Genomic DNA, 13,092 nt, shown 5'->3' with positions numbered 1-13,092 from the left:
TTTATGAACTAGAGATTTAAGGACCTTTGTGAATCAATTTAGCAAAGCTGATGGATGTCTGTGTGAGTCCTTTGGAACTCAGCGAGTTTTGGTTATAATTTTATAAAGTATGATGTATGAATGATGTTTCTAAACTCAGAGTTGCATACGTTGAATTATTGCTATCACATATGTTGAATTATTGTCAAGCACACGAGCTTCGCAGCTTATATGGAATTTTCTTTGCCCAATGTACCTTCCCACAATGTAGATGACGATTATGCAGGTGACAAGGTTTAGTAGGCACAAGGTGTTTTTTGGGTAGCAGTGCATAGATCAGGGTGCTTGAAGTGACTAGGTTATACTTGTACCTTTCTTTGCATCTCTTTTGGATTATCATTTTTTGAGCCTATGGGCATGGTACCCTAATGATGGTTATGTGCATTTTGTTGTATAGTTGTTAAATATATTTGTAGGAGAGGCCCCATTAACATATTTTTCTTTGTTTCAGTTTTAGTATTCCTTTGTATCTTGTTCGTTTTCCTCGCACTCTACATTATAGTGTCTCATGTCGATCCTGAACATATCTCGGAATCAGGCGTGACACAACTCACTCACGTGACGCAACTCTCTTAGGCATACGATTATATAATCAGCATAATATGATTCGAAACGTAGATGCTCACCACTCTCCTAAGAATGACGAGGAGATGTTGAATCAAATGATGAAGTGGATGATGAATGGGTAACACAGAAGTGCTTCTATTAATGTAATGTTTGATTGTTTTTTATTTTGTTTTTGGAATTAAGTCATGGTGTGTTTTTATTTACTTTAAGTTGTTTTTTACTAATGTAAAGGTGGTGTGGTTAAATTTACTTTAATTAATAATATTATTTTGACCTTTGAATTTAAATGTGAGTCGCTGGATCTTTTTTTTACTGCTAAAATTGATTAACATAGGTTTGAGCCACCGGATTTAAAAATAAAAGAATCGTTGAAAAAATCATTCAAAATTGATCGTTCGGGCAAGGGTAAAAAAAATTGCCCTACACAATAAAAACATGTTGGAAACTAATGGGGTAAGGCGCACCATATTGGATCATAACCTAGGAATGCGCTCTAGCCATTGGATCCTAACGGCACAACAATCCCATTCGTAGAAAGGCTATTGCTGGTGCACTCGCCCGTAGACGATCATTTTGCCTTGCGTAGGGTTTGCCTTTCCCCCTCATCACGTGCTATAGCAACAAGCTGGGTCTATGCCGCCAATTGCTTTTCTTATCCATCGGTGGTGGGTTGCAGTCTCAGATTCCTATCCCAAACCCAAAATCCCAAAATTTTGACTCTATCCATCAAGGGTGGGTTGCAGTCCCAAATTCCCATCCCCAAACCAAAATCCCAAAATTTTGACTCTAAAATACACCATTTGGAGAGATATTGGGCCAAAATTGGATTTTTTTTTTGTTTCCCACTACCTAGACCTATAAACGAGTCGGGTTAACCCAACCCGTTAAGTTAACAGGTCATCCGAACCTAACCCGTTAAGCTAAAAGGCCACCCGAACCCGAACCCAACCTGTTAAGCTAACGGGTCACTCGTTTCACCTGTTAACACCCGTTAATAGTTATTAGACCATCTCCAATGGTTGGGCTAAAAGCCAAATATTTTAGCCTGAAAAATTTAGCTTTTAGCCCAGAAACAACTTTTCTACTCCAACCGTTCTAGCCTAAAATTTTAGCCCGAGATTATTAAAAAATGAACTTAAACTATTTTTGTGGATAAATTAGGCTATTTTAGCCCGGGATTATTAAATATGTAGACTATCGTAAATTAATTTTATGAACATTTTAATCTAAAAAAATTTAAATTCCGATAAATATTGAAAAATTTAAATTCCGATTTATGGGCTAAATTTTGGGGAGAATCTGGCCTTGGTTTAGCATTTAGCATTTAGTCCAAATTTTCCTCTTGGGTTGGATTGTGTTTGGGGGGAAATTTTGGGGAGATAATTTGGCTTTTAACCCACAATTGGAGTTGGTCTTATTATTATTATTTTTTGTATAGAGTTTATATTTTGTTATTAAGATTTTACTAAAATTACTAAAACATCCTTAACTAACGGGTGCTAACGGGTTGACCCAAAGTGTCCCGTTATTTAACGGATTCACCCGTTAATGACCTGACCCGTTAAGCACCTACTCAAATACTAATATTAACAGGTCAGGTCGGATTAGGTTAACGAGTCGGGTTCAAAATGCCAGGTCTACCACTACCCCTTGGAGACAACATAAGGTTTCTGGTGAAAGAAGACGAATGTGCAAAGCGTTTGGGTGTACTCTAACCTTTTAGGGCTGGTTTGGTATTGCTGTGCTTTGAAAAAAAGCTGCTGTGAGAATAAGCGGCTGTGCTGTGAAAATAAGTGGCTGTGAAAAAAATCAGCAGAGTGTTTGGTAAACTTTTTTGTAAAAGTGCTTTTGAAAAAAAAAGCAGTCTGATAGTGGGTCTTTTCATTAAAGGAGCACTGTAGCTCCGTGTGCTTTGAAAAAAAGCCAGTTTTCCAAAGCTACAAATAGCAGCTTCAGCTTTTTCCTTTGATTTCTGCTTATTCTCACAGCAGCTTCCAAAATAAGCTCTTTTTTTCAGTTTACCAAACACCTAAAACCCTCACAGCTTTTTTTCATGGGTGCTTTTTTTGTAAGCATCTCACTCCCAAACCACCCATTACTCTTATTTGTGGAGCATGTGCTCGGCACATGATAACCTTAACAAAAAAATGGATGGAAAATTTAGAAATCTATCGTCAAATTGATAATCAGCTATTAATTTTTTTTTTTAAATTTAATTAAATAAAGGTTTAGGTAAATTGACAGCGAATTACAAATTGAAGACGGAAATTGGCAAAACACCTCTCTATTATTATTTTCTCCTTCAGCGATGTGAAAGGTGAAGGTAGTCTTGTCCCCCCCCCCCCTCTCTCTCTCTCTCTCCAGCTTTCTCTCTCCAAACAACTCTCTCGCGCTCTGAAATCCTCTCACTATTACTCTCTCTCTAAACATCCCGATTGAAGGGAGAACAAGGCAGAGAAGATCAAACCCCCAAATTCCAGTCAATCTCTCGCTCTACATCTCTTTTCATTTGGATCCCCGTAGCTCCTCCGTGCAAGAATACCTTAGTTTTTGGAAGATCTTAAAAAATATTAAAGAATGGAACCCTAGGCTCGTCGTCCCGTTCGATGCTTATTCCGGAGCCCTTTCATCCAAATTTTGAGGATTTTTTGATGATTTTTTGTTGAAATTTACACGGTATTCGAGTTTTGATTTGCAGAAAAAGGTTGACATACTTGTATTTGTGTATGTATATGTGTGTGCTTTGGTGTTTGGATAGGACAAATTTTGTTAGGGAGAGTTTTGGGGGTGGGTTTTTGAAATATTTGGTGTTTTGGGTATTTTGTTGTAGATTGAACGGGATGGATCAGAGAATGGATCTGCTTTGTTTTTAGGGTCTAGTGGGAAGTGGGTTAGATGTTTTTGCTGATTCTGTATTGCTGGGGAGTTGCGAAATTCGATTTCGGATATGGTAACAGGTGATGGGTGAGCTGGGGTTACTGATTTTCTTGCACTGAATTGTACAACTTCCTGTATCCAGTTGACTTTTCGGGTTAGAATCGGTGTACCAATTAGTGGAAGTTCTTGTGTTGGTTTGGATGTTGATGTGGTTTCTGGGCTTTGCCTTCTGAGCTTGGAGTAGTGACTATTGAATTGAAGAGTGGTTTTTTTTTAACTGTTGAGAGGTTACATTGATTAGGTCGTAGTTCGGATATACTATTTGCATCGACGGGCAGAATGAGCTTAGAGAATGAAGAACCACACTTCCCATATCAGCCTACTGAAACGAATCACGAAAAGCAAAAGTAAAAGATTTGTTTTTGGCATTTTTTATTTTACTTGTAGATGTAGTTTCTGTTGTATATATATTCATGCATATTTCATTGCTTTGCTATTGGTGAACTATAACAAATTTTTTCTCCGGTGATCCAGGAAGTCGAAAATATCATATAGGAGAGAATTCCTACTGTCGTTTAGTGAATTAGATTCTTGCAAGAAACTACCAAGTGGGTTCGACCAGTCAATAATAAGGTTAGATGCCTATTTTGAATGGTCTGATTGCTGTATCTATAGCTTCTGTTTCTGAAGGTAGTTTTGTTCTTTAGATGCCTGATTTAGATGGTTGTTTGACTCATCTACCATGTTAGGCCTTGTTCATTATGTTTGATATTTTCATGTTTCCCTTTTCAAATCAGTGAATTCGAGGATGCTTTCAAAGATCGACAGAGAACTAGTGGTTTGTCAGCTTATAGTTTCAGGCGAAACGAGTATGGTTCATCTCCACCTACTAGAGGGGATGTAGCTGGTTATTCGCGGCCAATCCATGGAAGGTGGGAAGGTCGTTCAACTGGACGGAGTGACAGGGATAGTGACTCGCAATCTGATAGGGATTCTGGTACGGTTTTGTTAATCTGTTGATATGCTTTTCTCTGTAGAACTGCAAATGTAGTTGAATATGCATGTTTCAGAAAAAAGTTCCACATGATTGTTAGTTCCTTGTGGTAGAGGTTGGCAGCGTTCTTTATAGGGATTTCAGTAGTCTTCCATAAGTGCTAAACAGGACTGTTGCCCTGCATCTTCATTACATTTTTTGATATGCAGTCATTTGACAGAAGAAACTTATGAATTTTTTAGCCTTTACCCAGACCTCTACCTACCCTCTCATCGTTGACCAAGCAATGCAAATTACATTTCAATTTTCCAAAGGACTGGGCTAAAGATTGATTATGCTTTACATTCGCAGGAGGAAAAGATATATTTTCAGGGTTATGTGAAAGTACTTAGGGCTTGTGAGGGATGTCCAGATTATGCTTTTACGGATGTCTGGATTATTCATTAATGGATGTCCAAATTACGCTGTTTAGGAGAGCCATTGGAGTTTAGATCTGAGACAAATACTTTGTGGAGAAGCTGATATTTGTTGTGAGGAGATTGAAGGATTGACTATTAAAAACATTGATTAGCATATAGAATTGGTGACTGGTGCCCTTGGGGTGATTGCTAAAATCCTACCATTGTTCATTTTCTGGCTTGAAACTATTAAGAAATTAATTTCTGATTGAAATACTTTTTTTCCTCATTCTGTGTCAGAATCATTTCTGTGGCAATATCATCTTACATTCCACCCTGCTATACTGTTTCTCTAGATAAATTAATCTCTGAAGTTTTGTACTTTCTGTCCGGTTGAATTACTGTATCACTATCAGATTCCGGAAGGCATTTTGGGAACCAGTCTCGGCGGCCATTGCAGGTTCCTGAGCATGATGGCCTACTCGGAAGTGGCTCCTTTCCTAGACCAGCTGGGTTTACTGGAGGGATATCAGCACCAAAAGTTCGATCTAACGAACCGTACCAGTTGAATAGAACCAATGAGCCATATCACCCTCCCCGTCCTTACAAGGTATACCTTGTGCTTATTTGTGGTGTTGACATGTCTGGTAAACAATTATCCGAAGCTTAATGCCTGCAGTAGTGGATTTAAGTATCCACGACTTTTAAAATGGAGCAGCATAAGTTTATTTCTTGTTTTCTTTTTGATAAGATATTTTTCTCTATCTCAAAGAATAGTATAATGTGAATCTAAAGCATTCCAATTATCTCTTTCCTCTTATCTTGTAATTTGTAGGCAGCACCTCACTCGCGGAGGGATACTGACTTGTTTAATGATGAAACGTTTGGTTCATCTGAGTTGACAAGTGAGGAAAGAGCAGAAGAGGAAAGAAAGAGAAGAGGTACTTGATGAAATGTTTTTTACTTTTTTTCTTCTATCCTTTATTTGTCTTTCATATGTATCTAGTTTGGGCCAGTATATTTCTGCTCAGTTAAATCCAAGTTTGAAAGTTGATGGATTTCCTCCCAGCTTCATTTGAATTAATGAGGAAAGAACAGCACAAAGCACTTCAAGAGCAGAAGCTGAAGCCAGAGAAGAATAAAGGTGAATTTGACTTTGCTACGCTGGTGGATGATTCCAAAGATGAGAGGAGACATAGAAGCAGTGAAGTAGAGGAGCCTCTCATACCACCAGCTGCAAATACTGATTCTGAAAAATCTAGTTTTCTTTTGCAAACTGCTGCACCCAGACCTCTGGTACCCCCAGGTTTTGCTACCACAGTTTTGGAAAGAAATCTTGGACCAAAATCCTTGAGCGATACCCGTGAAGTTGAGGTAACCATAGTTCATTTCACTAACCGTTGATGAAGATGCTGAATTCAAGGATTATAATGATTTGGATTCCTAATGTATTATATAGGTCATGTTATCTATTGAATCAAAATGATAAAAATCTTGAAGTGCTAAGAGGTTATATTGCGGAAGGCTGGTTTTTCATGTGAAGAAATTTGCATTCACTTGTTTGTGATGCTGGGTTAATATTTACAACATTTTTCAATGTTGTGTGATTTGATTTTTCTGATCTCTGCAACAGATAGTTTACACTGCCGCTAAAATACCATGTAGTAGTGCCAACCCAAGCTTGAACCATCCTATTTCTCATGCTCTATCAATTGCGTTCTGCTATTAATTGAATACATCTTTTCCTTCTTTTTGATAGGTTGGGAATTCTGGACTTGAGGAAAATATCTTGCGTGCCAAAACTAAACCTGTTTTAAATGGGACTTCTCATAACCAAGTGGAGAAACAATCAACTGAACAAATGTTCTTGAGCAAGCAACAACATGGAAGTGCAAGTACTGATGTCCCAGTTGATAGCATGGGTGAGAAGAATCAAAATTTGTCACCACCTCAAGGTGCCTTGAATAAGATAATTGGCATTGAGAGTCAACTCTATAACATAGCTAATACATCACAACCTGTAGAAGTCTCCAGAAATAGTGAAGTAATTGACCTTAATGCTGAAAAGGTGATGAGGACTAAGATTGTTGGTGAATCCAATCAAGGTCCTCCTGCGTCAATACTGGAAAAGCTTTTTACCAATGCTGTAGCATTAAATGGAGTTGGCTCCTCTAATACCACTGAGGTAACTGGTGTCCAATGTCTTTCTTTTACTACATAGATTTTCAATAAATTCTTGCAAAGATTATTACTCAGGACAGTAAGGTTCCCCAGGATCTTGATTCGTTCTAATTTTTATAACCATAAAGTCATACAGTGAATGGATTCCCTTCTATCTTTGCTTCTTTTATCTGTGCCTGCATATGCCATGCTATTACTATACTGAGACCTTCTGCCGATAGGGTCTGTTAAAATTATATTTTAGCAAAATAAGTTTTACATGTTGGTGTTCTATCTAATGGTCCAATGTCAGTGTGAAAACAAATTTCTTTGATTCAGCTTTAATCTGAAGCATCCATCTGCATATTTCCCCTTAAAATCAATTTTAACTGCAATTCATGGTTTATATGTTTCAAATGTTGTGTTTTTCTTCTCATTTAAATGAAAAACAAAGTCATTAGTTTGAATTATGATTCTTATGTATTTCTTTTGTGCTTTTATAGCATCAAGATAGTAAAGATGATGAGACACGGAGCTCTGACACTGCCCATTCTTCCAAGTTTGCTCATTGGTTTCATGAAGAAGGTCTGCTGCTGTTGATATCTTGGAGTTAAAGTGCTTTCCAACTTAAATTGTTTATGTTTGGAACTGGAAATTACATTTAAGTTCTAATGGGTTCTATCTTACTGCAGAAAGGAAACCCAGTGATGATTTCTCATCCGGAAGGCAAAATGACTTACTTTCATTGATCGTTAGTGGTGAAAAAGGCGGATCCGGCATTACTGCTGGGAAGATACGTGATCACAGGTTTCCTAGTTTTTCTTCTCAAAACTCTGAACCTGCGGACAGGGTTATGAATTCAGATGTATCTCCTACAGTTGGTAGCTCTGAACAATTGTCCAAAAGTAATAAACCAGAGGCAGTTTCGACAGTCCTTACATGTGAAGACCTTGAACAATCGATTCTGTCTGGAATTAGTGAAAATGGTCCGACCTTGCTGCCCCCTGTTCAAAAGTGGAGTCCTCCTGGGGCTGGTGGAAAGCCTGAGCAGCTGAAAGCTAATGTTGATAATAATGCATCCCAGCACCTACTTTCACTGTTGCAGAAGGGAACAGGCTTGAAAGATATGGAACCATCCTATAATCAAGAAACAATGTATTTTGAAAAATTACACGACACTGAAGGAGCGACTATTGGCACTGCAGTCCGCATTTCAAAAAATGAAATTTCTGAAAATGTTTCTGATGCAGGGAAGAACATGACTCTTGAAACGCTGTTTGGAACTGCTTTTATGAAAGAGTTACAAACAGTTGGAGCACCGGTTTCTGTTAAGAGGGCCCCAATTGGATCTGCAAGAGTAGATCCTATGGAGCCTCACAGTGTGCCTTTTCCTGTGACAGATAACAGTCTAATTCCTTCGGCAATTCAAATTGGACCCAACTCAACCAGTCATAGTAGTAGTGACTTGACAGCAAATCGGAGGAAGCAAACAAAATCAGATATGATCGAAGAGCAGTGGCTAGGTCTCAATAATCCTCATATTGAACTAGGTTCATCATCATCACAGGTTGGAACCGACTTGGGTTCTAAGATTGGGGTCTTTGAGGGGCATCCTGATTTTCGACTTCCTGAGGAGGATGGCTTGATTGCAGCCAGCGAACCGTTGAACATCCAAAATTTAATGTCTTCTGGGAATCAAGTGAAAAGCAAATTGTTCTCCTCCCAGAACACACGGGTTGACATTGTTGAAAAGTTGGCAGCCATGAATTCTGCTTTTAAAGATGAAAGAAGCATGGGAAGCCAAGAAGTTCCTCCTTTTCTTCGTGGTCGTGGTCCTTATGATATAAGAGAACCTGATAATCCATATCAGAACCTTAATGTACAACCACCTTCTCAACAGCTCCATCATCCTCAATTGAATCATGTGGGTCCCCCGTTCCACCCATTGGACTCTCATCCTGGCAACATCAACTCTCAAATGAGTTTTTTGGGGCCAAAAGGCATTATGCGAAGTGATCCGCCTCCAAATCATCAATTTCATGCAAATATGCTTCGTCCACCTTTTCATCATTCTAACACTGGGCAATCTGGGTTTGATGCTCACACCCATCACCCTATGATGCAACAGATGCGTATGCAAGGCAACTTTCCTCCGCCTCACGTGCTACAAGGATTATCCAGTTCTCCACCCCAGCATCCCCATCCTAATCTGGGTGCAACTCTGCCTGCTCAACCAGTCAGTCAGGCTTTTATGCAAGAATTGAACCCAATGCAAGGTTTCCCCTTTGGTCCCCAGAATCCCAACTTTGGTGGTCATGGAATGCCATCGCCTGGTAAGGCACTTCTCATTGCATCTTTTGTTAGTGCCCTTGGTTGATTTCATTGTGTCTTGCCTGATATTCTGTTTTTAATGCGTTCACGTAGTGGCTTGTGCAACTTTTGCTTGTATTTTCCTTAGAAATTACTCGAGTGATTAAATCTCCCAAAGTCGCCGGCAACAATTGTAGCTCTTTGATGTTCCACTTTCTTCAACTTCCAAAAATTGCTTGATTATTTTTTCTTGTTTTCGTTTCTTTTTAGTTCCAACATTGAGTCAAAATCTTCTACCCCTCGTAAACATTGGCTGAACTATAAATGGTATATTGTGATGTTGGAAATTTCATGAAGTACACTGACTTCCTTTGAATTCAGCTCCTGACGCTGCCGGTGGAAGCAACCACCATCCAGAGGCGCTCCAAAGGCTTATTGAGATGGAACTACGGTCAAACCCAAAACAGATTCATCAGTTTCCTGCTAGCGGACACACTCAAGGGGCTCACGGACACGAACTTGACATGGGTTTCGGGTATAGATAGGCCACTCGGATGTCTTGAAACTTGTGTATATTCAATGTACTCAGATTTCAGAGTCCTCTTGAATGGTATGTGCAACTCAAGGAATGGGCGATGTGTTTAATATTTTTCTTATTTGAAATGGGATGTGTTGAGGGCAGTTGGTGTAATTAATATTTTCTTTCTCATATTCTTATTTGATTTCCGAAAGCCACAAGGAAGAGCGTAAGGGCGTTTTATGCCACTATTTCAACACGAATTGAATAAAGAAAATAAATGGATTTCTAGGGAGAGGCTAAATTGTTCGTAGATTGTAGAAGTGCTTTATGAAAAAGCAACTTCAAGAAGCACTTAAATTTTGGGTTAACGAATGCTAGTTACTGAAGCAGTCCCGAACCTCCAAATGTACATCTTTCTCGTTGATGATATGAAAATTCAGCTGCCCAAACATAATAGCAATATCTATAACTTACGATTCCGTCTCCACACTAACGTTCATCTCGTCAGAAAACAAAATACAACTCTTTTGAAAATACTTTGAAAATGACTAAAAGCACTTGGCAGAAGTGAATAAAAACACTTCAATGCTTCTTCCAGGAAGCATGGAAGCAGTTACAATGTTTTTTCAGAATTCACTTCCATATTTACTAAGGATTAGTTTCAAAAATATTTTCATCAGAAGCGCTTTCAGCCATTTTAAAAACACCTTCAAGCGAGCTTATAATCTAAATTCAGACCAGACTTAACTGGAGAAGACTTACGAACTTTCTGCAGAATGATTATCGTTTAAGACGGAGACGGGGAAACTACTTTACAGTAGTAGGTTTCCCTTGTTTGGCACCATTTTGAGGTCCTACTTTTATTCCAGTTATGTAAAACCGAAAAACAACAATTACAACGAAATAGAGTCCACAATCAACCTCGAAACTCAATACAAGACGGCCTCCGGAACAAACATTGGAGTTGACTGACTGTATCATTCCACATTCCTTCACGACGAAATTACAAGTATGGTCTGCACACAAAACTGGGTTTGGTCCACTCACAAGCTGTATGTATTCAAAACCGTGTATTCTACATATATACAAAGCCACTCTGCGCTATTAACTGTTAGCGAACTTGGTCGTTCATCACTCTGCCCTGAAATCCGTATTTAAAACGCATTGGTCGGATATTCGCTGTAAATATTGAGGAGTTTAAAATTTCCATTTTACCTTCATCTCTCAAGAAGATAGGATGGGATTCTCTGATTTGACAATGCGAGACAAGTTGAAATTGCCATTGGATTTAGTTTTGACTGAGCCGGCACCATCCGATTCAATTAGCTTTCTCTGTGTAGATAAAGAGAACCGTTAGTTGCAAATACACCATATTATATAGTCGAAGCTAGAAAAGAGACCAATACTAGAGAGTGAAAAGCATTGACGTGATGTGTCCTAGAAGGCTCAGACACAAGCAAAGCACAGTGAAGTTCGTCTGAAGTTAGAAATTAAACAACTTTTCAGATGGATAGAGCGTGCATGCTGAAACTATTGGATCTTCTTATGCAACAAAATTGACGTTATAGTTTCCTATAATCATTTTACAAGTTCAGCCGAGTAGAGTAGATCAAGGACTTGAGTGGCAACCACTGCCTGCCAATGAGAATAGGGTACAATTTGCAACAGTTCAATCACGGACAAAAGATATGAACTTCCGAGCGATGCCATGTGCACAAGATATGAACATGTCTTTTTTTTTTTTTTTTTTTGAACAAACGATATTTATCTACACTAAAGGGGAAGGGATGAGGTTAGTTTCACAATGGGCTAGCAATAATGTGGTTTAAACTCGCCTTTGGCGACAATCAAACTTAAGACCTCTCACTTACAAGTAAAGAGAAAGAGGAATACCACTAAACCGTAGTACTAAGTGGCTGAACATGCCATTCTTAAACTGCTTGAGCCTCTCTCTATCAGACACATCGGTTCCTCAGACTCTGGAGCTCCATGATGAAATAATACCAGTCAACTATTACCATGTAGAGCCACCACACTAACCTTTTTGTGAGTTAAGTTGACATACGACTATATTTTCATGAAGTGGACTGTTATTTTATTCTTAATGCAACGATGAAAGTTCAGTTTACAGCTGTCAATACTTACATGGTCCTCAAACTCGGGCCTTGTCAAATTAATGGAGAGGTTCCGCATCAGCAAAAGTGCCTGGGAAGGAGCCAAAATAGAACACGTCAGTAAACTTAGCAGTTAGAGCAAGACCATCCAACTCTTTTATAAATAGGGCTCTAATACCCCTTTTGATGATATGATTGCCAAAAATAATGGTTACAGAGATTCTAAAATTGACTTACAGTTTCCAAATTTATGGGATCCAATTGTCTCAGCCTCTCCATATGATTACTTGTACTGGGGTCGAACACACTTCCGATAAATTTATACACCTGAGCAAAATCTGGCAAAACTGCATATACAAGAACTATAGTTAATACCAGCAGAACTGCAAAAAATGTCATAAACGCAGATAAACATTGCAACACCAAGGAATATATCAATTGCACGCAAACATCATCTTCAACTCAGAAGGTGCTGAAGGAGAAGATTATGGACCTGTGTACAGTATGGGGCATCTAAAAGCATCACATGGACATCACAGAGCTAGGAACATTGATTATCCTCCATGGTTTGTGGTGTTATAGGAAATGACAAAATATTGCCAAACCATATGAAGCAGGTAATACATACTCAAGGATCTATAGACAAGAAGGAGCACATCATATTATTTTGATTCTTTTCTGCAAGAGTCTATTTTTGGCTAGATTCATTTTATCTTTTTTGAAGAAAGAAAGAAATAGGGGTCGAAGTTTAGACCGCTCACTGTAGTTCTACCTATAGAAAAGATCGTCAGAGAGGAGACAGCCCATTTTTGATTCCAGCCGAGAAGACTAGTAAAAGGAAGGATCCAGAATGTCATATATTTCAGGAGCTAGATCAGTTGCCGATGAACAAGTAAGAATTGCCTCAACAAAAATTGATGGAATTGGACCTAAAAAAGCCATTCAGGTTCGTTATCGATTAGGTATCAGTGGGAACCAGTGTATTGAAAGCGTGAGGCATGGGCAAGGCGTCTGAGGGATAGCCTGGCCTAGGCATGAGATGAAGCTTCACAGGACCTAAATTTTTTAATATATACACACATATATATACATTTATTATATTTTATATATACA

The 13,092-nt window shown here is 38.7% G+C and overlaps 2 protein-coding genes across 8 annotated transcripts in view; one reads left to right on the top strand and one right to left on the bottom strand.

Annotated features, from left to right (window-relative positions):
* Nucleotides 1–2,923: 2,923 nt before the first annotated feature.
* LOC126628260 (uncharacterized) lies at nt 2,924–10,083 on the top strand. The gene is made up of 10 exons (XM_050297881.1): nt 2,924–3,890; nt 4,018–4,116; nt 4,281–4,480; nt 5,292–5,485; nt 5,711–5,816; nt 5,945–6,249; nt 6,635–7,060; nt 7,539–7,620; nt 7,728–9,368; nt 9,727–10,083. Exons 1-10 carry the CDS (start codon nt 3,823–3,825, stop codon nt 9,888–9,890), a joined length of 3,285 nt encoding a protein of 1,094 aa, XP_050153838.1. The 5' UTR covers nt 2,924–3,822; the 3' UTR covers nt 9,891–10,083.
* Nucleotides 10,084–10,696: 613 nt separating this feature from the next.
* LOC126628261 (protein REVEILLE 3-like) overlaps nt 10,697–13,092 on the bottom strand; it is a 7,948-nt gene continuing 5,552 nt past the window's right edge. For 3 of the 7 annotated variants that reach the window (XM_050297884.1, XM_050297885.1, XM_050297882.1), the window contains exons 6-8: nt 12,217–12,326; nt 12,011–12,070; nt 10,697–11,197 (exon numbers count right to left, since the gene is read on the bottom strand). In XM_050297884.1, the coding sequence (XP_050153841.1) occupies nt 11,090–11,197; nt 12,011–12,070; nt 12,217–12,326 (278 nt within the window). In that variant the 3' untranslated portion in view covers nt 10,697–11,089. Of the gene's footprint in view, nt 11,198–11,758; nt 11,851–12,010; nt 12,071–12,216; nt 12,327–13,092 lie in introns of all 7 variants that reach the window. The other 4 variants (XR_007625331.1, XR_007625330.1, XR_007625332.1 and 1 more) reach the window with 4 other exon arrangements.

Source organism: Malus sylvestris, chromosome 7, assembly GCF_916048215.2.
Source record: "Malus sylvestris chromosome 7, drMalSylv7.2, whole genome shotgun sequence".
NCBI classification, from domain to species: Eukaryota; Viridiplantae; Streptophyta; class Magnoliopsida; order Rosales; family Rosaceae; genus Malus; species Malus sylvestris.
Note: the sequence above shows the minus strand (reverse complement) of the source record. Positions and strands in the feature narration are given on the sequence as shown.

Excerpts from the sequence above, each read along its gene's own strand:
- LOC126628260 (XM_050297881.1), top strand. The coding sequence starts at position 3,823 with ATGAGCTTAGAGAATGAAGAACCACACTTCCCATATCAGCCTACTGAA. Across the intron at positions 4,117-4,280 it reads TTCGACCAGTCAATAATAAG|TGAATTCGAGGATGCTTTCA; the intron begins GTTAGATGCCTA and ends TTTTCAAATCAG. Across the intron at positions 7,621-7,727 it reads TCATTGGTTTCATGAAGAAG|AAAGGAAACCCAGTGATGAT; the intron begins GTCTGCTGCTGT and ends ATCTTACTGCAG.